Source organism: Heloderma suspectum, chromosome 2 (assembly GCF_057233095.1).
Source record: "Heloderma suspectum isolate Gila_16-S chromosome 2, 16-S_ref, whole genome shotgun sequence".
NCBI lineage: Eukaryota > Metazoa > Chordata > Lepidosauria > Squamata > Helodermatidae > Heloderma > Heloderma suspectum.
In genome coordinates this window covers 370,812,505-370,835,491 of record NC_139459.1, presented here as the reverse complement: position 1 = coordinate 370,835,491, position 22,987 = coordinate 370,812,505, and the positions used below count along the sequence as shown (strand labels likewise).

General features: G+C 44.8%; 1 protein-coding gene across 17 annotated transcripts in view; it reads left to right on the top strand.

The window, feature by feature from the left end:
• The window catches only part of LOC146356062 (uncharacterized), a 37,572-nt gene extending 14,712 nt beyond the window's left edge, over nt 1–22,860 (top strand). For 4 of the 17 annotated variants that reach the window (XM_084831164.1, XM_084831161.1, XM_084831162.1 and 1 more), the window contains exons 5-10: nt 300–727; nt 1,801–1,891; nt 2,307–2,417; nt 4,300–4,440; nt 6,387–8,558; nt 17,147–19,443. In XM_084831164.1, coding sequence (XP_084687290.1) covers nt 300–727; nt 1,801–1,891; nt 2,307–2,417; nt 4,300–4,440; nt 6,387–8,558; nt 17,147–17,472 — 3,269 coding nt within the window. In that variant the 3' untranslated portion in view covers nt 17,473–19,443. The other 13 variants (XM_084831178.1, XM_084831177.1, XM_084831172.1 and 10 more) reach the window with 9 other exon arrangements.
• The last annotated feature ends 127 nt before the right edge of the window (nt 22,861–22,987 follow it).

The window sequence follows — 22,987 nt, the reverse complement described above, 5'->3', positions numbered from 1 at the left end:
CATCTGGCCATTGGTGGGCACAATCTGGCCCCCACCCCATTTTATTTTGAATGGCCTTTGGCCCATAAGCTGACTTTTAATTATGTTGTAATTTTATTTTTAACTATTCATTTTTATTGATGTTTTACCAGCCTTGTTTTAATGTTTGTTAACTTTGTATTTGATTTTGTTTTATTGTATTTTATTATGTTTAGCTGCATTTTTATTACTGCTGTTAGTTGCCACAGCAGCATTTGGTGGAAAGACGGAATACAAAATTGAACAGCTAAAATAAATATTTTGTCCCCCTTTCCTTTCAGCCTCTTCTGCCCTGGATCTTCGCGTGGTTTCAACACGGGACCGAGGTGCAGCAAACTCCAAAGCAAGGAAAAGCCCCCGTCTCCTCCAGCTTAGAACTAGAAAAGACTGGAGGGAAGGAATGAAGCAAAGTGTCCTGGAGGACACCGTGGCCAGCTCAGACGTACAGTGCCAGCGTTTCCGGGAGTTCTGCTACCAGGAGGTCAAGGGCCCCCGCGAGGTTTGCAGCCGGCTCTGGGACCTTTGCCACCAGTGGCTGAAGCCCGGAAGGCACACCAAGCTGCAGATGCTGGAGCTGGTGATCCTGGAGCAGTTTCTGGCCATCCTGCCCCAGGAGATGCAGGACTACGTCAAGGAAGTGGGCCCGGGAAACTGTGACGAAGCGGTGGCCTTGGCTGAGGATTTCCTAGAACATCAGCGAGAGGAAGAGGTAGGGAGCATTTTCATTATTTCAGAGTTGGAAGGGGCCATTTAGGCCACTGAGTCCAACTCCCTGCTCAGTGCACAAATCCAGTTTAAAGAATCCCTGACAAATGGCTGTCCAGTCTCTGCCTGAATACTTCCAGCGATGGAGAGCATGCCACCTCCCTAGGCAGTTGGTTCCGTTGTCTGACTGTCAGGAAGTGGCTGGTGACCAGCCAGATGGACGATTAATAAATTTAATTAATAAATAAATAAATAATATTTAACCTTGAAGCAATGTTTCCTAAGCTCCTGGTAGCTGGCACAATTTTTTATTGAGTTAACAGCTGAAGGATAGACTTTTATACCTGGGGAGGTTTATTTCTAGATTGATTGATTAATTAATTCAACTTATGAGTCTCCCTATTGCTGAAGCATTCAGAGTGACATTGTGTAAGAGTAGGAATTATCTGTGTTCAGAGGGGGCCATACCTCGTGTTTTTGTATGAATGGCTGATCTGGGCATGTCTCCTTGTGAGAAGGAGGCAAAGCTGGAGCAAATCATGCAGAGGCACAGTGTGCAGCTTCCAATAAATGGAAGTAATTCTGCTTCAGACATAACAAGCGGGATCTGCAACAAAATGCTTATTTTATATTTTTTTTATTTGAAGTATTTTTATCCCACTCCTCAGCCAGGAAGACTCTTGGGCCAGCTTACATGCAACCAATAAAACAAGCCAGTCCCTGCTTGCAGGCTTACAATCTAAAATGAGATGACACAAAAGGAAAAAGGGATGGGGAGGGAAGAGGAAAAAATTAAGTAGTCTTTCAAATGTTGCAGTGTGGAGTGGTCCTGTTCAGGATTCCAACCATCTTTCACCACCTGTAAGAGCAGTTTGACAATGGAACAAATTTCTTAGAAGGGTATTGTAGTCTTCACTCTCACTCTGAATTTCCTACATCACGTGGTGTGTATGTGTGTGTGTGTGGGGGGGGGGATTAGATGGCATACAAGGCTCCTTCCAACTGTATGATTCTAATAAGGTGTAGTGTCTTATGCTTCTCTCCCTGGTCCCTTTGCTGTCCTCTCTCCTGTTTCAGGAGGTGCCAGCCGATTTCTCAAAAGCGAAGAAGGTTCCCTCAGACACAAAGATAACCAAGAAGGAGGAAGAAAATGGCAGAAAATTGCTGGGTAAGAATTCCCTCTACCTCCATTACGGGATACTTCCAGTTCCTAGGATAAGATTAACACCTGGCACTTCTCACACCTGGCTGCAATTCTGCGAGCTTTCATAATCTGCTAGTCCTTGGTGAGGAAGATAGTTGTCTCCAAACTCTATTAATGCTCGTGTGCGCTCTCTCTCTCTCTCTCTCTCTCTCTCTCGCTGTCTCACACACACACACACACCCCTCTCACATGCATGCGCACACACACAACATTTAAGATTTACTACTGAGGCCCTTCTGAAAATATTTGGTTCAAAAACAGTCGTCGTCGTCCCCCACACACACACACACATTCCCTGTATGGCCTATTATTAATTTCCTTCCTTTCTGGGAGGGAGACTGTGTCCTTTCAAGATCCTCATTTTTTCTTTATCCTCCAGAAGATGGGACTGTGAAAGAGAACCAGGTGGAGAGTGCTGAAAATGAAGGCCCTGTCTCAGAAGAAGGAGTATCCCAGGAAAACATTTCCTCTGTGATTGAGGTTGCTGAAAGTGCGTACTCAGTTTGGGAATTTGTGTGTGTGTGTGTGGGGGGGGGGGACAACAGCCAGGGGAAAGAAGCAAGTACAGCATAGTGGGCCCACTGTGAAAGTCAGTGTGGTGCAGTGGTTAGAGTGTTGGACTAAGACTGGACAGACCTGAGTTCAAATCCCCCACTTAACCCCAAAGCTCTCACTGGGTGACTTTTGAGGGCCAATCACATTTTGAGGCCAACTATGTACATTGTCTTGAACTTTTTGGAGAGAGGATAAAATAAAAAAGGCCCAATATTTTTAGAAAGTGGTTAAGAGATTATGGTATGACCCCCAAATTGCCCAGAGAGCTTTGTGAACTGCCCAGAGAGCTTCAGCTATGGGGCGGTATAGAAATATAATTAATAAATGAAATGCAAAAGGCCTCTGTGTAGTAACAACAACAAGGCTTAAGTATAGGCTATGCTCTGATCTTTGTGAACTTTATATTTTCTTCAAGAATCATAGAATAGTAGGGTTGGAAGGGGCCTACAAGGCCATCGAGTCCAACCCCCTAACCCTAAGAATAACCCTAAATTTATGTATGTATATTTAAAAAAACTAAAATAAAAAAGAATAATCCTAAGGCAAGTTTTTCCCTCTTTTATTTTATTTTGTTATAACTGCAAAAAGAAAGAAAAGAATAACCCTAAGGCTGCAATCCCAAAGCTATTTACCTCGGAGTAAGCCTCACTGAATTCAATAGGACTTAATTCTGAGTAGGCATATGTAGGATTGTGCTGTTTGTGAAGTAGTTTGAGCGCATCCAGGCACAATAGGCCTAGATACAATGTTAATATTTGAGTACATGCTATAGTTTTATTGGGTGTGGTTTCATTGAGGGTTGTTGTTGCTTTTCAAGCATCTGTCTCAAAGAATATCCTGTCAGAGAATGGATTTGGAGCTGGTAGTCATAATATTGCTGTGTTAAATAAAGGTACCTTGGTATTGACACTTTGGTCTGGGCCTTGTCTGCTAGGTCGAAGCCATCTGGGTTTGAAAGGAACTAAGTGACAACCAATACCAAGGTCAAATTTTACCTCAAGGAAGGAAAGGAGAGAAGGGCACCAGTCTGAAGACAAAAGGGAGTGGAGGCCTCGAAGTTGCAATGAGAGCGATTTAATTTGCATTTACTTCAAAGTTACTTATAGAAGACTGCTTGAGTTACCTTTTGGGGATGAAATGAAATGCTCCTGAATAAGAGTCACACGACATGGAATGAGTTGTTCACTTGTGCGCATTTTTACCTCAGCCGTGAACCTGCCATGTGGTCCTAGGCAAGCCACTTTCTCTGTCAGGCCTGTCCCATCTGCTATGTAGAGCAAAGAGGCCAGGGAGAAGCCATTTGTAGTGAGGGAGATGGTATACAGGTGAACACAACTGCAGATCTCTTGCGTTCATCCAAACTGCAGGGAAATATCTGTGGCTTATAAAGTATGAAGGGCGAGGCAACAAGATCAACTGTGCCTTGAAGATATTTTTTTCCTCCTAACGCCCATGCTACCTCCACACAGATTCCCTGGGAGAGGGGAGGCAGCTAATTAATGTATGCACTCTTGAAATAATTTATTAGCAGGCAGAACCGCTTCCCTCCATACTGGTGAATTTGGTTTTGGGGCAATGTGGTGTAGTAGTTAACAGATTTGAACTAGGACTGGTTTTAAATCCCATGAAGCTCACTGGGCAACCTTGAGCCAGTCACTTTCTTTCGGCCTGACCTACTTCACCGGGTTGTTGTGAGGAGGATAAAATGGGTGGGGTAGGGAGAGAGGACCACATATGCTGCCTTGATCTCCTTGGAGGAAGTAAAACAAAAACAAAATTGAGGCTCACTTTCTCTTTTGAATCTTCGACAATTCTAGCAAATGAGGTATGGGAGAGCAACGACGGCAGGGAGCCCTGTGGGGCATGGTCGGATGGAGGTGAGGGTGAAGAAGCCCAAGAGAATTCTGGGAATCTGGAGGGAAACGAGATGGCTGAGAAGAGGAGGAAGAAAATGACAGGTAGCTGATTAGAAATCTTTGGTGGGACTGTTTTATTGTCTGAGACTTGTGCTCACTTGAAGGGCTGATGCAGTCTCCTCAGTTTTGTTGCTCAGGAAAGATGGTTTTAATCTCTTTTGTCCTCAAGTTATTTTATCACATCCATTTGGTACTTTATGGATGTTTCCTCCTCAGATTGACCTTTCCTCAGCATGAGTGTGGATGGATATTTGTATTTCTTTCTTTCCATCATTTATGTCCCACCTCTTTAAAAAAATATCCCCCCTGCCAAAAAAAGTGGATAACAAATCAAGAGTTACAACAATTAAAATCGCATATGAAAAACACAACGAGGCTATCAGCGGCTACTAGTCATTACAGCTATATGCTACCTCCAGAGATCTTAGGCAGCATGTCTCTGAATACCAGGGCACAACAGCAGTGGAGGATATTGCCCTCCTGTCCTGCTTGTGGGCTCCCCTTTAAGACATCTGCTTGGCCACTGCGAGAAACAGGACGCTGGACTAGATGGGCCTTTGGTCTGATCCAACAGGTCTCTTTGTATGTTCTCATCAGTATGTTGGAGAAGATAGATCGAACTTTTCAACCAGGATCTCTCAATGAATCAACTTTCATGAGCTCAGTTCGTTTTAGTTGATTCCTCCAATCTGCCTAAAAACTGCATGTAACTAAATCAATAGTTTTTTGTGGCATGTATAGTTCGCAGCAGGCGCCATCTTAGAAGAGGCTTAGCTGGCACCCACTCTGCTATCTTTTCAGACAGTTTTTTCTTCCATTTTTTTATAAAGCTTTTTAAAAGACTGTTAGATTGGATGATGTTGAACAATCGTTTATAAAGTGCATACAATTTATTAAAACTTTGGGCAGTTTCCAACTGTGTATCCAATGGCAACGAAACTAGGTTCTGAACTATGCTCAAGAGGAGGAGAATCCAGCTAAAGTTGCGTTTGCACAACAGCTTGCACAACAGAAAAGTTTGGCAGAGCTCCACTCGCTCTATTTGCGTTTGTGGAAAGACACCATTGGATACTACCCAATGTGCACAGACTAAAAACAAGACAGTCCCTGCCTGCAGGCTTACAATGTAAAAGACACGATAGAAAAGTGAGGGGAGGGGTACAGAGGGAAGAGGAAAACAAGGCAACTCAGTTAAACTAAATCATTCTTTCATTGACTGGATGGAATGGAAACAGTTCAGGAAGGGGAGAAGCCAAAAGACAGCTGGTCTCTCAGCAGAGTTGATGGAGTGGGTTCGTACTGTCTCCTTTCTCCTACTGCAATGGGCTGGAAAGACAGTTGAGGAAAAGGAGCCAAATGGTAGCTGGTCTCTCAGCCAAGCCAGTGGAGTGGGCCCTACTAATCCAGTCTTCCTCTGCTTCAGTCAGCTGAGATGGCTGATAACAGGTGACAATTGAGGATAAGGAGGAGCTAAATGATTATATTTGTACTGACATATTTGTTATTTTTGTTTTGTAAACTGCCCAGAAAACCTAATGGGAAGTGTGACAAAAATCCTTATTGATTTATTGATTTTTATTCTACTCCAATGCGTTGTGGGAATTCTTTAGGCAGCCTACTTGATGAAGGCAACTTACCCAGCAAGCTGTATCTTCTGCTGATGGGAATGTTCACAGGAAACCATTAGGAGTATGATGAACAATGGTTTCTGTGAGTATTCCCACTGGTAGAAGGTATAGCTTGCCAGGTAAGTTGTCTTCATCAAATAGGCTGCCCAGAGGATTCCCACATTGTATTGTATTGGAGTTTTATATATGCATGTATCTATGGTTGAATGAATAAGGAACTTGCTAGATGTAAGCAAATGGTTGGCCAACTCTTTTATTCAGGGTTTTGTGCAGAATTTAGAGTACTCTGTCACCAGATTTCATTTTTATTTTATTTTTAAGCACTTGAGTACATCCATTCTAATTCCTTGTTTAAACCAGCAGATGACCAAGTACAGGCCAATGACAACAATAGCTGTCAGGTGGAAAGGCCAGAGCAAATGGATGCCGACGGAATATCACTAGAAGAGGCCAAAGGGAATTGTTCGCAAGGGCTGGACCTGACTGCACATGAGAGATCTGAGGTGGGAGAGAAGCCCTATGGATGCTCTAAGTGCGGGAAAAGCTTCAGTCATAAATCACTCCTTCTTGAACACAGACGATCTCATCCAGGAGACAACAGATATGCATGCTCCATGTGCGAAAAAAGGTTCAATAAGAAAGCCCGCCTTCTTGCACATGAGAGATCTCATACGGGAGACAAACCCTACCGGTGCTCTGACTGTGGGAAAGCCTTTGGTCAAGAAGCATCACTCGTTACCCACCAGAGGACCCACACGGGAGAGAAACCGTATGAATGCCTTGAGTGTGGGAAAACCTACCCATGGAAAACATCCCTGGCTGTGCATCAGAAAATCCATGCCGGAGAGACTTACTCCTGTCCAGTGTGTGAGAAAACCTTCAATCAGAAATCATTACTTCGAATACACAAGAGGATCCATACAGCCGAGAAACTGTACAAATGTGCAGACTGTGACCAGAGCTTTACCCTTGAAAAATACCTTAATGCGCACAGGGTGAGGGCTCACACAAGAGAGAGGCCGCACGCATGCTCACACTGCAGCAAAACCTTCATTTTTAAATATTCTCTCATCGAACATGAGAGGATGCACACAGATGTGAGACCCTATGAATGCTTGGACTGTGGCAAGCGCTACAATGGGAAAGCTGCCCTTGTTGTCCACAAAAATACCCACGCGGGAGAGAAGCCATACCTGTGCCCCGACTGTGGCAAGCGCTTCAAAACCAAATGTGCCTTGACTGGACACGAGAAACGCCATAGAGGAGAGAAGCCGCACAAGTGCTCGCACTGTGACAAAAGCTTCTATTGGAAACATCGCCTTGTTTTACATGAGAGAATCCACACAGGAGAGAGACCGTATCAATGCCCTGAGTGTGGGAAAAGCTTCAGATACAGAAACAACCTGACCAAACACAAAAAGAACACGCATGAGACAGTCCGTACAGGAGAGAGGACCTACCAGTGCTCCATCTGTGGCAAAAGCTTCCGTTGGAGAAGGAGCTTTATTTTGCATGAAAGAGCCCACACAGGAGAGAAGCCCTATAAATGCCTAGAATGTGGGAAAAGCTTCATGAGCCGAGTGTCCCTTATTGTTCACAAGAGGATCCACACAGGAGAAAGGCCCTTTCAGTGTCTTGAGTGTGGGAAAAGCTTCATTAAAAAACAGGCTTTAAGTAAACACAGGACAGTCCACACAGGGGAGAGAAGATATTTATGCACTGTGTGTGGGAGGAGGTTCTCTAATAAAGGCAACCTGATTAGACACACGAAAATCCACACAGGAGAGAAACCATATACCTGTGCTACGTGTGGGAAAAGTTTCATTCAGAAGGTATGTCTTATTGAACATGAGCCAACCCATAGCAAAGAGAAACCATTCATCTGCCCCGAGTGTGGTAAAAAATTCAAACGGAAACGGGGCTTCCTTTTGCACATAAGAACACATAGAGGAGAGAAACCACTTAACCCCTCCAAGAAAAGCGTTAATGGTGGAGAATCCCTTACTATGGACACAAAGACCCCTGCGAAAGAGAAATGCCATCCATGCCCAGACTGTGGCAAAAGTTTCCATTCAAAATGTCACCTTATTATGCACCAGAGAACCCACACAGGAGAGAAGCCATATCAGTGCATAGAGTGTGGGAAAAGCTTCAGTCAGCAATCGTCCCTCAATACGCATCAGAGAGTCCACACGGGAGAGAAGCCGTCTTTATGTACCGAGTGTGGGAAAAGCTTCCATAATAAAAGCAACCTGGCGAGGCACCAGAGGATCCACACTGGGGAGAAACCGTTCGCGTGCCCAGAGTGTGGGAAAAGCTTTAATCAGAAAGCCTCACTGGAGGCCCACAAGGCAACCCACAGCAAAGAGAACCCCTTCTCCTGCTCGGATTGTGGGAAAACCTTCAAGCTGAAAGTGTCCCTCCTTATCCACCAGAGAACTCACACAGGAGAGAAACCCTATGAGTGCCCCCAGTGCGGGAAAAGATTTATTAGGCGTTCCCAGCTTCGAAGGCACGAAAGGACACACACAGGTGAGACATGTGAGGGCAAATGTTATGATTTTACTTTGAGGTTTCTGTTCACAGTTTTCTTGGAGTCTTTGGCTGCCTGTTAAATTCGTAAAGCGCATGCCCTTCTAAACGAAGTGTGCACTTAAGTTTAAGTGCCGGGGTGCAGAGGCCACATCTGCCCTTCAGGGGGTCCCAGTCTGCCTTCTAAGGTTCCCCAGAAGGCCATGCCCCCTTCTACTGGCTCCGCCCCTTCTACTGGCTCCACCCCTTTACTCCAACCATTGATTGATTGGTGGTTTCCTGGCTTTCGTGCATTTTTTTCCCCATCCAGAAAGGTTGAAATGCCTCTCCTTAAAGCTCAGTTACTAGCAGTAAGAGCTTTAAGCTAAAATGTACTGGTATGTTTTGTTTTTGGCCCCCACACTTTTGCCCTGCCCACCGCTGGAATGCGGCCCCAGAGAGCCGCTCCAAAATGGAATTTGGTCCTCTGCCTGAAAGAGGATCTGTACCCCTGGTTTAGTGGTTTGCAATCCAGGTTTCATACTACGAGAAATTATAGTACCAGAATCTTCAAATCAATTTCTTTCTTCTATTGATACAAATATAGATTTTTCCAATAAAATGCAAGTATCACAATATTTAAAAAGTAACTAAGATAATATTTTGTAAGCATTTCTAGTTATTACAAGAGAGAGAGCATTGCTTAGTCCATTTTCTTACTAAGACTTCTCTGTAGCATTGTTTGCCAGTATTACAGGCACAGAGCTTTGATAACAAAGAAGCTATCTGATTCCATAATCAGATCATATTTATGTATAAATAAATATGTTAGGGACATTACATCAACATTAATGCTGTTTGCTGGGTTCACAACCTTCTAAAAGAATCCTACATGATTAAAACATCCCCCCCCAAAAAAAGACTCAAATACGCACCTGTCAGGTAAGATTAATGTTGAATTATATCTTTGTGAAACCATTTTTTACTCAGCGTTTACTAATTAAACTTAAGTACATCATGTTTTCTGAACATCTATATATCAAGCTTTTTAAATGTTTAGACACCACACCAGGGCTGAGTAACTGCAGGAAGTCCAGGGGCCATTTTCTCCCCCTGATCTCCCGCCTGTGGGCTACACTGGGAGGGGAATGTGCTCATGCATATACACACACACACACACACACACGGATTTCACTAGTTTGCTGCCAAAATTTGGTGGCAAACTGCTCAATAGTGCTCAGCACTAAATTTGGCCTGCAAACAAGGCACATTTTTCCGTCTTAGTGCTCCGTAGTTGATATAGAGCACCATTTTGTCCCCCCCTCCCAGTTATTTCAGGGTGCAGAGGAGGCTGCATGTGGCCCATGTATTACCAACCCCTGCCCTACACAATATTTTTTGCTCATTAATTAATAAGTGAAAACTTTAAGTACATGTTTGATCTTGAACTATACAGTTTCATCCCTCCTCATCCCTCACATAATCCTTTTCTTCTTTAGTGATGAGCTTTACCTCAGCATTTTCTGTTTGGATATTATGTTTGTGTCTTCCTTATTGGTTAACAGATGTTTTCTTGTTTATTTAATTCTCTGGATTGCCTAACTTACTTTCAATGCAACATGCTAAATTGTTTAGGGTTTGCAGCTCCAAGACAGGAGAGCTTTCGCTTTTTTGGAGTGGAGAATAGTCACTTTCTTCAGTACTCATTTTGAGCACATTAAAGACTATGACACCAACCTCTTCGGGTAGATCCACAACAGTGTGAGCAGAGATGCCCTCGCTGCTCTGGTCTTTTTTTCTTGGTAAACATTAGAAAACACAGTTGGGGATTATCCCTTTAAGGCAGGAGTGGGGAACCGCTTTCAGAATTCAGTTTCAGAGAAGCTCTCAGGGGCATTCCAGCAGTGGGTGGGGCCAAAGGCAAAAGGGGTGGGGCAAAAAACAAAAAATATCAGTATATTTAAGTTTAAAGCTCTTACTGTCATTAATTAAGCATTAGGAGAAGTGGGGACAGGATTGCACAAAAGCCAGGAAACCATCAAACAATTGCTGGTTGGGGGAAAGGAGTCAGAGACATGGGGAGTGGCCATCTGGGAACCCAGGAGGGCTGGATTTGGCCCGTGGGCCTGAGTTTCCCCACCGCTGCTTTAAGGAGGAAGCATAGGCTGCAAAGGGGAAGCCCTAATATCCCTTACTGTGGAAAAGGATTCAGTGCAAGCCCAAACTGGAGGTGGGAGAAAATTGTTGTGGAACGAGTCATTGCATGAACATCAGGGTGAACAGGCCCAGCCTATCTTAAGGAGCGCCTCCAGCAACACCAGACAGGCCGCTTAACAAGATCAGCCTCAGGTAGCCTTCTCTCTGTCCCATCAGCCAGGACAGTTAGACTGGTGGGGCCGAGGGAGAGGGCCTTTTCTGTGGTGGCCCCCACTCTGTGGAACTCCCTCCCTATGGAACTCTGCCATGCCCCCTCTTTAATGAGCTTCCGCTGTTCATTAAAAATGTGGTTGTTCAGGCAGGCATTTGGGGTGGATTAGGGTATTTTAGAAAACGTTTGTATTGTAGAATTTTATTGTCTTAAACTGTTTTATTATATGCTGTACATTGCCCAGAGTGGCTGGGTGACCAGTCAGATGGGCGATTAATGAATTTAATAAATAAAATTTAATAAATAAATAAAAACATATGAAGATTGTTTTGCTTAGGGTTGGGCATTCGACAGGTTAGGAAAGAACTGGTCAACTGCCTCGTCAAACGGTGGCTGGTGATTTTTCAACCTAGCTTTTATTAGGATGACAAAAGATATGTCATCGGCAGGTCTGATCGTTCTGCTGGATAAATGTGATGGTTTCGCAATAATGGTTAATGATTAATGTTTCTCAACCCAAGTCCAGCCCCTCCCAGGAGCCTTAGAAAGTGCAAATGGCCAGACTGTATGGGGAGGTGTGTGTTTTTGTCAGAAGCAGTATGCAAGCAAAGGGCTGGATGTGCCTGATCTTGTAAGCTAAGCAGGGTCAGCCCTGGTTAGTACTTGGATGGGAGACCGCATGGGAATCAGGCTTCCTGCACTGAGCAGCGGGTTGGACTTGATGGTCTTGTAGGCCCCTTCCAACCCTATGATTCTATGAAACCAAGCCTTGGTGCCTGTGGCTAGGAAGCAACAGCAGGAGAGGGCTCTTGCTGTCTTGCCCTGCTTATGGGCTTCCTGGCGGCACCTGATTCGCCACTGGGGGAAAAAGGATGCTGAACAAGATGTGCCTTTGGTCTGATCTAGCTGGGCTTTTCTTGGAAACATAGAGTTGCAGGGTTCACTTGGAGGCCATCTAGTCCAGCCCTCTGCTTGATGCAGGACATCCAGCGCTCGAGCATCCCTGGCAGATGGCTGCAGCCTGTGCTTGAACATCTCCAGTAAGGGGGAGCCTCGCTCTTCCTTTGGGAACTGGTTCCATTGCTGAAGTCTCTTCTAAACTTGAACCAAAAGCTACACTCCTGAAAGTTAAGCTCATTAAATGTAGCAGTCTGGGGCAGCACCAGAGAACCTCTGCCTGAGTCCCTGGAGGGCTGCTATTGCTCAGCAGAAAATACTGGGCAGCTCTCCTAGCAGTGCAGTCTGATGTGTGTCTGCACACTCCTATGTAAGTGTATATTTCCAGGATTGCAGCCTGAAAAGTCTTAAGCCAGGCCACCACTTGCTCACTTTTAATTACGAACACTTTGTGTATAAATCTGTTCTCTTATTTCCTTAGTGGTCTAAAAAACTGAACTGTTGGGCTGAGTAGTTGCCTTCAGTCCTGCGTACAGTGTGTGTGTATGTAAATGTCTTAAAAGCAGTGGACTGCTCTATCCATCGTGGAGGGAACCTAGCGTAGCGCTAGAGCACCTGCGTTGCATACAGAAGGTCCCAGGTTCAACCCCTGGTATCTCCAGTTTAAAAGGATTAGGTAGCAGGTGATAGAAAAGACCTCTGCTGGAGACCCTGGAGAGACTGCTGTCAGTTGGAGTAAACAATACTGGGCTAGATGGACAGTATGATCTAGTGGAAGCAGCAGGGAGGACGGGAAGAAACTGGGAAGTAAAGGCATATTAGGAACTGGACATAATCAAAAATCATAACTGTGGACACTTTTGCCTCCTTAATCATGTTGGTTGTTGTTGTTGTTCAGTTGTTAAGTCGTATCCGACTCTTCATGACCCCATGGACCATAGCACGCCAGGCCTTCCTGTCCTCCGCTCTCTCCCGGAGTGTGCTCAAGTTCATATTCGTTGCATCGGTGATGCTATCTAGCCATCTCATCCTCTGCCGTCCCCTTCTCCTTTTGTCTTCAATCTTTCCCAGCATCAGGGTCTTTTCCAGGGAGTTTTCTCTTTGCATTAGGTGGCCAAAATATTTGAGCTTCAGCTTCACTATCTGTCCTCCCAATGAGCAGTCAGGGTTGATTTCCTTTAGGATGGATTGATTTGACCTCCTTGCAGTCCAGGGGACTCGTAAGAGTCTTCTCCAGCACACATATGTTGCTACTGGGAAAACCATAGCTTTGATTATACGAATCTTTGTCGGCAAGGTGATGTCTCTGCTTCTTACTATGCTGTCTAGGTTTGCCATAGCTTTCCTCCCAAGGAGCAAGCGTCTTTTAATTTCATGGCTACAGTCACCGTCTGCAGTGATCTTGGAGCCCAAGAAAATAAAATCTGTCACTGCTTCCATTTCTTCCCCTTCTATATGCCAGGAAGTGATGGGGCCAGATGCCATGATCTTCGTTTTTTTAATGTCGAGTTTCAAACCAGCTTTTGCACTCTCCACTTTCACCCTCAACAAGAGGCTCTTTAGATCCTCTTCGCTTTCTGCCATTACGGTGGTATCGTCTGTGTATCTGAGGTTGTTAATAATTCTGCCGGCAATCTTAATTCCAACCTGTGATTCATCCAACTCGGCATTTCTCATGATGTACTCTGCATATACGTTAAATAAGCAGGGCGACAATATACAGCCTTGTCGTACTCGTTTCCCAATTTTGAACCAATCGGTTGTTCCATGTCCGGTTCTTACTGTTGCTTCTTGACCCTCATACAGGTTTCTCAGGAGACAGGTAAGGTGGTCTGGTACTCCCATCTCTTTAAGAATTTGCCACAGTTTGTTGTGATCCACACAAAGGCTTTAGCATAGTCAATGAAGCAGAAATAGACATTTTTCTGGAAATCTCTTGCTTTCTCCATGATCCAGCGAATATTGGCGATTTGATCTCTAGTTCCTCTGCCTCTTCAAAACCCAGCTTGTACTTCTGGTAGTTCTCGGTTCACATACTGCTGAAGCCTAGCTTGTAGGATTTTGAGCATAACTTTGCTGGCATGTGAAATGAGCGCAATTGTACGGTAGTTTGAACACTCTTTGGCATTGCCCTTCTTTGGAATTGGGATGTAAACTGACCTTTTCCAGTCTTGTGGCCACTGTTGAGTGTTCCAAATTTGTTGGCATATTGAGTTCAGCACTTTAACAGCATCATCTTTTAGGATTTTAAATAGCTCAGCTGGAAGACTGTCATCTCCGCTAGCTTTGTTGTTAGTAATGCTTCCTAAGGCCCACTTGACTTCACTCTCTAGGATGTCCGGCTCAAGTTCAGTGACTGCACTCTCATGGCTATCAGGGACATTCAGATCTTTCCTGTATAGTTCTTGCCACCTCTTCTTAATCTCATCTGCATCTGTGAGGTCCCTGCCTTCTTTGTCCTTTATCATGCCCGTCTTTGCACAAAATGTTCCCTTGAGATCTCCGATTTTCTCTAGTCTTTCCCATTCTGTTGTTTTCCTCGATCTCTTTGCAGTGTTCATTTAAGAAGGCCTTCTTGTCTCTCCTTGCTATTCTCTGGAAATCTGCATTCAGTTGGATCTATCTTCCCCTTTCTCCCTTGCTTTTCTCTTCCCTTCTTTCCTCAGTTACTTGTAAATCCTCATTAGACAGTCACTTTGCTTTCTTGCATTTCTTTTTCTTTGGGATGGATTTCGTTGCTGCCTCCTGAACAATGTTACAGACCTCCATCCATAGTTCCTCAGGCACTCTGTCTATTAGGTCTAATCCCTTATTCGTCACCTCCACTGTATATTCATAAGGGATATGATTTAGGTCGTACCTGAATGGTTTAGTGGTTTTCCCTACATTCTTCAATTTCAGCCGAAATTTTGCAACAAGAAGCTCATGATCTGAGCCACAGTCAGCTCCAGGTCTTGTTTTTACTGTCTGTATAGAGCTTCTCCATCTTTGGCTGCAAAGTACATAATCAATCTGATTTCGATATTGACCATCTGGTGATGTCTATATGTAGAGTCGCCTCTTGTGCTGTTGGAAAAGAGTGTTTGCTATGATCAGCGTGTTCTCTTGGCAAAACTCTATTAGCCTTTGTCCTGCTTCATTTTGTACACCAAGGCCATGCTTGCCTGTTATCCCGGTGATTTCTTGACTTCCTACTTTAGCATTCCAGTCCCCTATGATGAAGAGGACATCTTTTCTGGGTGTTTGTTCTAGAAGGTGTTGTAGGTCTTCATAGAACCGATCAACCTCAGCTTCTTCGGCCTCAGTGGTTGGGGCATAGACTTGAATTACTGTGATGTTGAATGGTTTGCCTTGGATTCGTACTGAGATCATTCTATCGTTTTTGAGATTGTACCCCAGTACTGTTTTTCCCACCCTTTTATTGACTACTCCATTTCTTCTAAGGGATTCTTGCCCACAGTAGTAGATATGATGGTCACCTGAATTAAATTCGCCCATGCTTGTCCATTTTAGTTCGCTGATTCCCAAGAAGTCGATGTTCAATCTTGCCATCTCATGTTTGACCACCTCCAGCTTACCTTGATTCATTGATCTTACATTCCAGGTTCCTAAACAATATTTTTCTTTACAGCATCGGACTTCCTTTTCACCACCAGACACATCCACAGCTGAGTGTCCTTTTGGCTTTGGCCCAGCCGCTTCACTCTTTCTGGCGCTACTTGGAAATTCCCTCTGCTCTTCCCCAGTAGTATATTGGACACCTTCCGACCTGAGGGACTCATCTTCCGGCGTCATATCTTTTAGCCTTGTGATACATTCCATGGGGTTTTCTTGGCAAGAATACTGGAGTGGGTTGCCATTTCCTTCTCCAGTGGACCACATTTTGTCAGAACTCTCCACCATGACCTGTCCATCTTGGGTGGCCCTGCACGGCATAGCTTATGGCTTCACTGAGTTATGCAAGCCCCTTCGCCACAACAAGGCAGTGATCCATGAAAGGGAATCATGTTGGTGACTGGCTGTAATTCCTTAAAGGTTGTGTGGCGGGCCACTGGTATTGCTTGTTCATTCTGCATGGTCCTCCACGTGTTCTAATCTGGGAGCTGTCATTTGGGAGGCCACCTGGAGAGGCTTTGCAGTCAAAACTCGTGTGCTTCTACACTCCAGTGCAGCTGTACTGTGAATGCATGGAGGGAAAGGGGAAACTGATAGGTAGCAGGTAGGTGCTGCTAGGTTTGCCTGTGCTTCACAGAGATGTTTATCAGTCAGAGACACTTGTATTTAGGACCTTGTTCTGTTGGAAGAGCAGCATCAGAGTGCAGAAGGAGTTTATATTTAACACAACAGTAGCCACTGCTTCTTCATAAAGCCTGCAGCCGTTTTTCTTCATTCACGTAGGTACTTATAACTCTTCCCGTTGTTTACAAATTCCCAAAGCATAATATAAGATACATTTAAAAGAAACAGGAAATAGACAATAATTAAAACAAAGTGATACATGGTTAGAGTGTTGGCCAAGAACTTAAGAGATCCAGGTTCAAATCCCCCCATAGCTGTAAAACTCACCAGGGGACCTTGGGCTACTCACTATCTTTCAGCTTAACCTACCTTGCAGGGTTGTTGTAATTTTAAAAAGGAGGGGGCATGATACCTGCCCTGAGCCCCTTGGAGGAAGGACAGGATAAACATGAAATATACAACTAGAGGAGGGATAAAGTTATGCAACTAGGGTTACCAGCGTGGCACTCACGGGCACTAATGTGCCTACAGAACCTCTCTCGGCACCTCCCAGGTCCCTCCTGATTTTTATTCTATGTTTTAACAATTTTTAATTTAAAAATAATAACTGGGAGACTGGCATGCTTCAAACCTCCAGTACCACCTTATTTCCAATGGGTCCAGCGACATTCTTAGAAAATTCTTTAAAAATGGTGGGTGGTTATAACCCAGTGCTTCATTTTGAAGCATGCTCAGCCCCCTGAAAAAAAAGAAAAATGTAAACTGGGGGAGGTAAGGAGTGTCCTGCGTATGGGGGTGCATCCTGGGAGGCTAGAGGGGTGTAGTGAGGAACGGGGAGTCTGCAGGGCTTTGTGTGTGTGTGTGTGTGAGAGAGAGAGAGAGAGAGAGAGAGATGGTTTCTTTCCTTGTTTTGGGGTGGTCTGTGTTTTGCCTGTGTGTGTGTGTATAATATACAAGAACAGATAAATTCTGATCACACTTAAAAGGTGAAATATCTTCTTGAAAAGAAAGGTCTAACCATTTTTGTCTCAGTCTCATGGCCCAGGTGAAATCACAGCACAGTTTACGAATTGCTGATCTACAGGTATTTCATTCTTCTCTCTAGGTTTTGCATCTCTTGAAGCAAATCAAATCATTTTACCCATTTCAGAAGTGGTTGCTGAATCTATGGAACCTACAGAGCTTTCTGTGGAAACGATAAGCACTGCTGTGGTAAGGAAGAAGCATTCGCCTTTCTCTCTAACTAGAGAAGCCTTGCAAAAAGCAAAGGTCGCTGTGTCAGCCAATAATAAAAATTCCAATATCCGCAGTCAGACTATATCTTTATTAGGCCAACCAAAACATCAGAAGCGTGCTCCAGACTTCTTCATCCAGGCTAGATGTGGAACAAAGCAGAGGGAATGGGTAGGAAAATTAGCTGCCTGCTTTTAAGCCATGGGGCAATATCCTATTGTCCCCATGCACCAGTAGAAGCAGCCGCTAGCACAAAGGGGATTTAGCAGTTCTAAAAGCAACTCAAAATGAGCAGAAATGTTTGTTTACAAAAGGGGGCAGGTCAGCGGAGTTCCACTGACCTGTCCCGATCCAGAAATTAGCATTTCCACTGGTTTCCGGGGTCACTTTTAGAACTGCTAATTCCTTGTTGCGCCGGTGGAAGCGTCTGTTGGTGTGACATAATCAGCAGCTCAGCACACCAGTTGGATACTGCCCTTGGAGTCTGTATGGAGTCATGGTCTTAAGATGGAATGTGGGAGGAGGCAGGAGACAGTTACGTTAGGCTCTACTACAGGGGCACACGACATTTTCAGCCCCAACGGCTACATGTGATGCTGCTGGTTCGGGAGCTGATCACCCACCAGCACCCACCAGCACCAGGGCAAAACAATCTGTATGAGGATCACTGTGGGGAGGGAGTGGAGAGTGTTGTAAGTGCAAGAAATGAACAAGGCGTTGTTTTTAAATCTTGTGCAACAAATCCCATATAAATCCCAAAGAATTCCATAGGGCATAGGATTGCCACCTTAGGAACATGTTGCATGCCACACCAGACTCCAACTTGCAGAAGATCAATTAACTTGGCACATAATATAGTCCTACTAGTATCAGGAATCCATCTGCTGAGTATCTTACACCGTGCTTTCTCAAGCTGGTGCTGCACTGCAACTCACATGTTGGCTGGGAAAGCTGGGAGTTGTAGTCCAACACATCTGGAGAGCATCAGGTTGGGAAAGGCTTTTCTATATGATAGTTAAGTAGTCATTAGGTCATGACAATAAAAATAGCAGATGGATTTTGATTCTAGCCAACTTAGTTTATATACCAGTTTATGGATCTTGAATGTGGCTGCTAGGTTGAACGTTCTAACCTTTATGCATTAAATTCTAACATTTACACATCTGACCAGAGTGGGGTAGTTTTCATTATCCCACTGGATATTCAGATCTCTTGCCCACGAACCTCATCTTCATGTGGAACAGTAGATCTTCAAGTTTCCTGTAAATACTAGCTGTAAAGGTTTGGTTACTACTCTTCTTCTGAGCTAGAAAATTTTCTCAGAAATATTTCCTATGCTGGAGATATTGAAGCTGTCTGCTCCTCTTGGGCTAGAATATTGCTCATTCTCCCAGGCTATCTCAGGCAAGGGGCTGCTCCTTCCACTTGCTTGGGAGGATGGGCTACGCAAATGACAAAGTGCTTCACCTCCGTCAGTGGGCAGGGCCTCCCACAGTTCCAGTCATGCCTGCTTTGTAGCAACTGGGCCTTCGGAGTTGCAGTTCTGTGGTAATAATAGCCGTCTCATCTAATATTTATTTACCTGACAATTTATCTGAAACTGACGAGGGAAGCTTCTTCCACAGTGTCTGCTGGATGCCCCATGGATGTTGCCAAATGGTACCCACCAGTGAGGTGGGAGGAAAATGAAAGGGCTGTGTAGGAAATCCCTGTAGACAAAATGTCTGGTCTGTCTTTTTTTGGTGACACACGGCCTTTAAATTGGACCGTTTGACATCTTTTAGGAATACTCAGTTTCTCTTTGCGTTCCATTCTATAGAATGGAAGAGTTCTCTTTGTCACCTTCCAATTGCACACTAGACTGAACATGTGGAGCGGGGACATGATTGTGCCAGTTGACCCTGCCTCCAACCTGAGTGCATCCACCAGCCTTGCACACCCTGACATCTGTGTGGTGGCCTGTTGCGTGACATCAGGGTTCAGGCCCAGCTGGTGCAATTCTGCTCCTCCTCCGCCGCCCATTCAGTCTGCCTGTGCTTTGAAGATGAGAAGGCATGTCTTTCAACTGGTTTGCATGGTAGAATGACAACCTGCTCTGCTAAAATTGGCTAAGCTGCCATCTGTTTCCTGACCAATATACAGTAAAGGTCCTTATTCTAATTCTTATCATGCCAGATAAACGTGGATGGCAATTTATTTCTTGTGCAAACTACTGCATAGATCCAGATTATCTGCATCGAGGAGCAAGGCTCAGGTAAGATGACCTTCTTGACGACTTCTCTGAAGCAGTGATCGCTGCAGCTTTCGCCATGACTCTGGTTCTTTCATTTTATAGAAGTAATGCATGAGGTCAGACTATGTTTTAGAGATGGGAGCAGTCACTGGTGACTGGAATCCTTAAATATCTTCCTGGCTTGTGCATTTCAGAGGGTATCTATTAGAGCTGCAATGTTTATTCAGTTAGATTAATCAGTTTTAAAAACATCCTTTTAGGGCACAATCCTATGAAGTTAGTGACCAGCCTTCAAACTCGGAGGCTGGCAACTATCCTATGCGGGGCGGCTGGAGCACAGAGAGGATCCTCTCATCTGTGCTCCAGCCACCCTGCATTTTCAGCCAGACCCACGATTTCATGCATCTAGCTGGGGACGTCGGAGCAGGAGAGGGGGAGGCTGCGCGGGGCACAAGAAGCGTCACAAGGAGGCTTTCACAGCTTCCTCCCCTCCCTGCCCCCGGGACCGCCCCCCTTTTGCCCCCTACATGCTCTGTTTGCAAGCACAGAGGAGCAGCTGGCATGGAGAGAACCATGCCGGCTACAAGAGGGTGGGGAGCGTGGTTTCTGGGAACTGAGCTCAGAGCCCAGGCTCTGAGCTTGGTTCCCAGAAACAGAAAAATCCTATGGCCCTCTAGACAGTGTCTAGTGTCCATAGGATTGCGCTCTTAGGGAGCAATCCTATGGCTGCTAGTCAGCGGCTAGATGGCCATAGGATATCTAGTTTTCCAGGAACCGACCTTGGAGCCCGCACTCCAAGGTCGGTTCCCGGAGAACCCACCTTCCCTCCCGCTTCCGCACTGCCCTGCAGGCAGCGTGGAACAGCCCCATGTTTCGTGCTTGCAAGAGGAGGACGGAGCGGCCAAAACGAGGCATTTCGGGGGGCATTCTGGGTCAGGGAGCGCAGAGCGCAGAAATGCCAGTACAACACATCCTATGTGTCATCTGGCAGCCTCCTCCCTCTCCGCCCTCCTGCAGCTAGACAGCCAAAATCGGCTGTCTAGCTGCTAATGCAGGGCAGAAGCGCAGAAGGAATGATCCCCTCCGTGCTTCTCCTGCCCTGCATTGGATAGGCGGTCGCCTCCGAGTTCGGAGGTGGCCGCCTATCTGCATAGGATTGTGGCCTTAATCAGCTAAAAGGATGCTCTCAATCACAAATTGTTTTTAAAACTCTACAGTTTTTTTTAAAAGGTGCTTATAAAACTAAATGAGAAGAACCGTCTTAAGAGGCATTCCAACTTCTTTCACACAGAGATGGAATGCCTCTTCTAAAATGATGCATGCTGTCACTTGCATGTGAATCCTCTAAAAACAATGGCTTGAATCCAGAGTTAGCCATGCCTACAGTAGGTCATTGATAAGGCCTTCTCACTGGTAGCTCCCACCCTATGGAATTTCTTCTTGAGAGATATACCACTGGCCGCATCTGTGGCCATTTTAAGAGGGTTTTAAAAACTCATCTGTTCTCCCTGGCTTTTAACTGAAAGTTTTTATGGTATTTGCTGCTGATGGGTATTCTGGAATGGCATTTTATTGTATTTTAACTGGTTTATTTAAAATTGTTCTTTATATTTAATGTGGCTTTATGAATATATTTGTGTTGCTGTTTTTATTATATTTGTGTTTTGTTGTTTTATGCTGGCTGGGGTATGCTGGGAGTTGTAGGACTTCTTTCTGTCTAAACAAGCATAGGATTGCGCCCTAAATAACTAACAAAAGATTGGGGAACCTGTGGCCCTCCAGATGTTGTTGGACTACAGTTCCCTTCCCAGTTCCCTGACCATTTGCAGCTCAAATTTGGACTGCTACAGGTTCCCCACTCCTGGTCTAACCTAATTAAAGCCACAGTGCTATACAGACGTACCTGTGAGTACGGTCCACTGGACAACTGATAAATCCATGAAGTAAAATAAATGGGGGGGGCTTTACTTCTGAGTAGATATGCACAGGATCGCTCTGTAAATTTGAGTAAGACCTCCTCCATTCCATCCTGACTACTGCAGACTGGAGTATTGCAGGCTGGAGCCCCATACCATCTCTCAGCCTCCCTCCTTACCTCCTTCTTTTTGCTCAACACCTAGAGCAGGGCTTCAGACCTTTAGGCCTTGGGGTCAAATCCTGCCCCCCCCCCCAAGGTTCCCCAGATAGCCACATACCTCACTCGGGTTCAAGTCCCCACTTGGGTTCAAGTCTCACTCAGCTCTAAAAACTCACTGGTGTAAGCCTTACCTTACAGGGTTGTTGTGAGAATAAAATTGGGGGTAAGGACCACATAGGCTACCCTGAGCTTGTCGGAGGAAGAACGGGATAAAGATGATGTGAACAAATGTTCAATTTCTTTGCAGGTGCCATGATCAATATAGTTTGGCAGTCAACCTGAAAATGGGAGTTCATCAGAATATTCATCTTTATTCCTTTAATGTATTTTATTTTTGTTGTACTGCTCAATGGCAAAATGCCCTCTGTGAGTGTTTCATAGTTAATTACAGGTTTTTTTGTAAAATGCAATAATATCTTTAAAAATCACAATATATTGCAGTATGGATCAGCCTTCCCCAATGTGGTGCCCTCCAGAACATCTGGAAGGGAAACAGGTTGGAAGAGGCTGATAGATATAAATGCAAGCAAGAATGTAAAAAGAAAAATAGGTCTTCATTTTAAAACAAATGTAATTTTTATAATCTGGTGCAAAAGAGGTTTTGGCGGTTTGATCTTGGCCATCGCAGTCTCTCAGCCTTAACCTTCTTTGTTGTGACAGTGGCTGTGAGGATAAAATATTGGGGCGGGGAGGGGGGATAGTCTCTTGAGCACCTTAGAAAGGCAATATATTAAATATAATATATACATAGATGCCTCCAGAGTGCCTGCAGAAGGATGCTGGAAGAACCTCCTTGTGTAGAAAGTTCCAGAGTTCCGATGCCACCACCTAGAAGGCTCCAAGATCTTATGGCAATACGCTGAATTTCATATGGCAGGAGGACTTGCAAAAGAGGCTGTCCACCCTGGCTGCGCAGTAATACCAAGATAATTCTCTGGTTTATCCCCACCTTTTAGTTTAACCGGAAAGCAACTAATCAGTTTACATGAAGCTACCACCCGCCCTGCATCCCCTAGTTGTTTCCTGTTTGAAGGTAGCCTCATCTATGATAGAGAACTTCCCAGCTCTGATTTGACCGACATTTAAAAAAAAAATGCTTTGTAGTCATGTACTTTCAAGCTGGACACCACTCCAAATGCTTCTAATTATTTTTGTATATCGGTAAGAGATTATTTTGAATTGGTGATTAAATAAATTTATGTTACCTGCACACTGGTTGATTTTGTGTTCCTTGCCTGTATCCTTCTGTGTCCTGTTTGTTTGGTCCTCCTCACTCATGCTGTGGTAGGGAAGTGCTCCCTACCGAGAGTTAACAAAGTGGGACAGGTCATATCCGTGCCGAG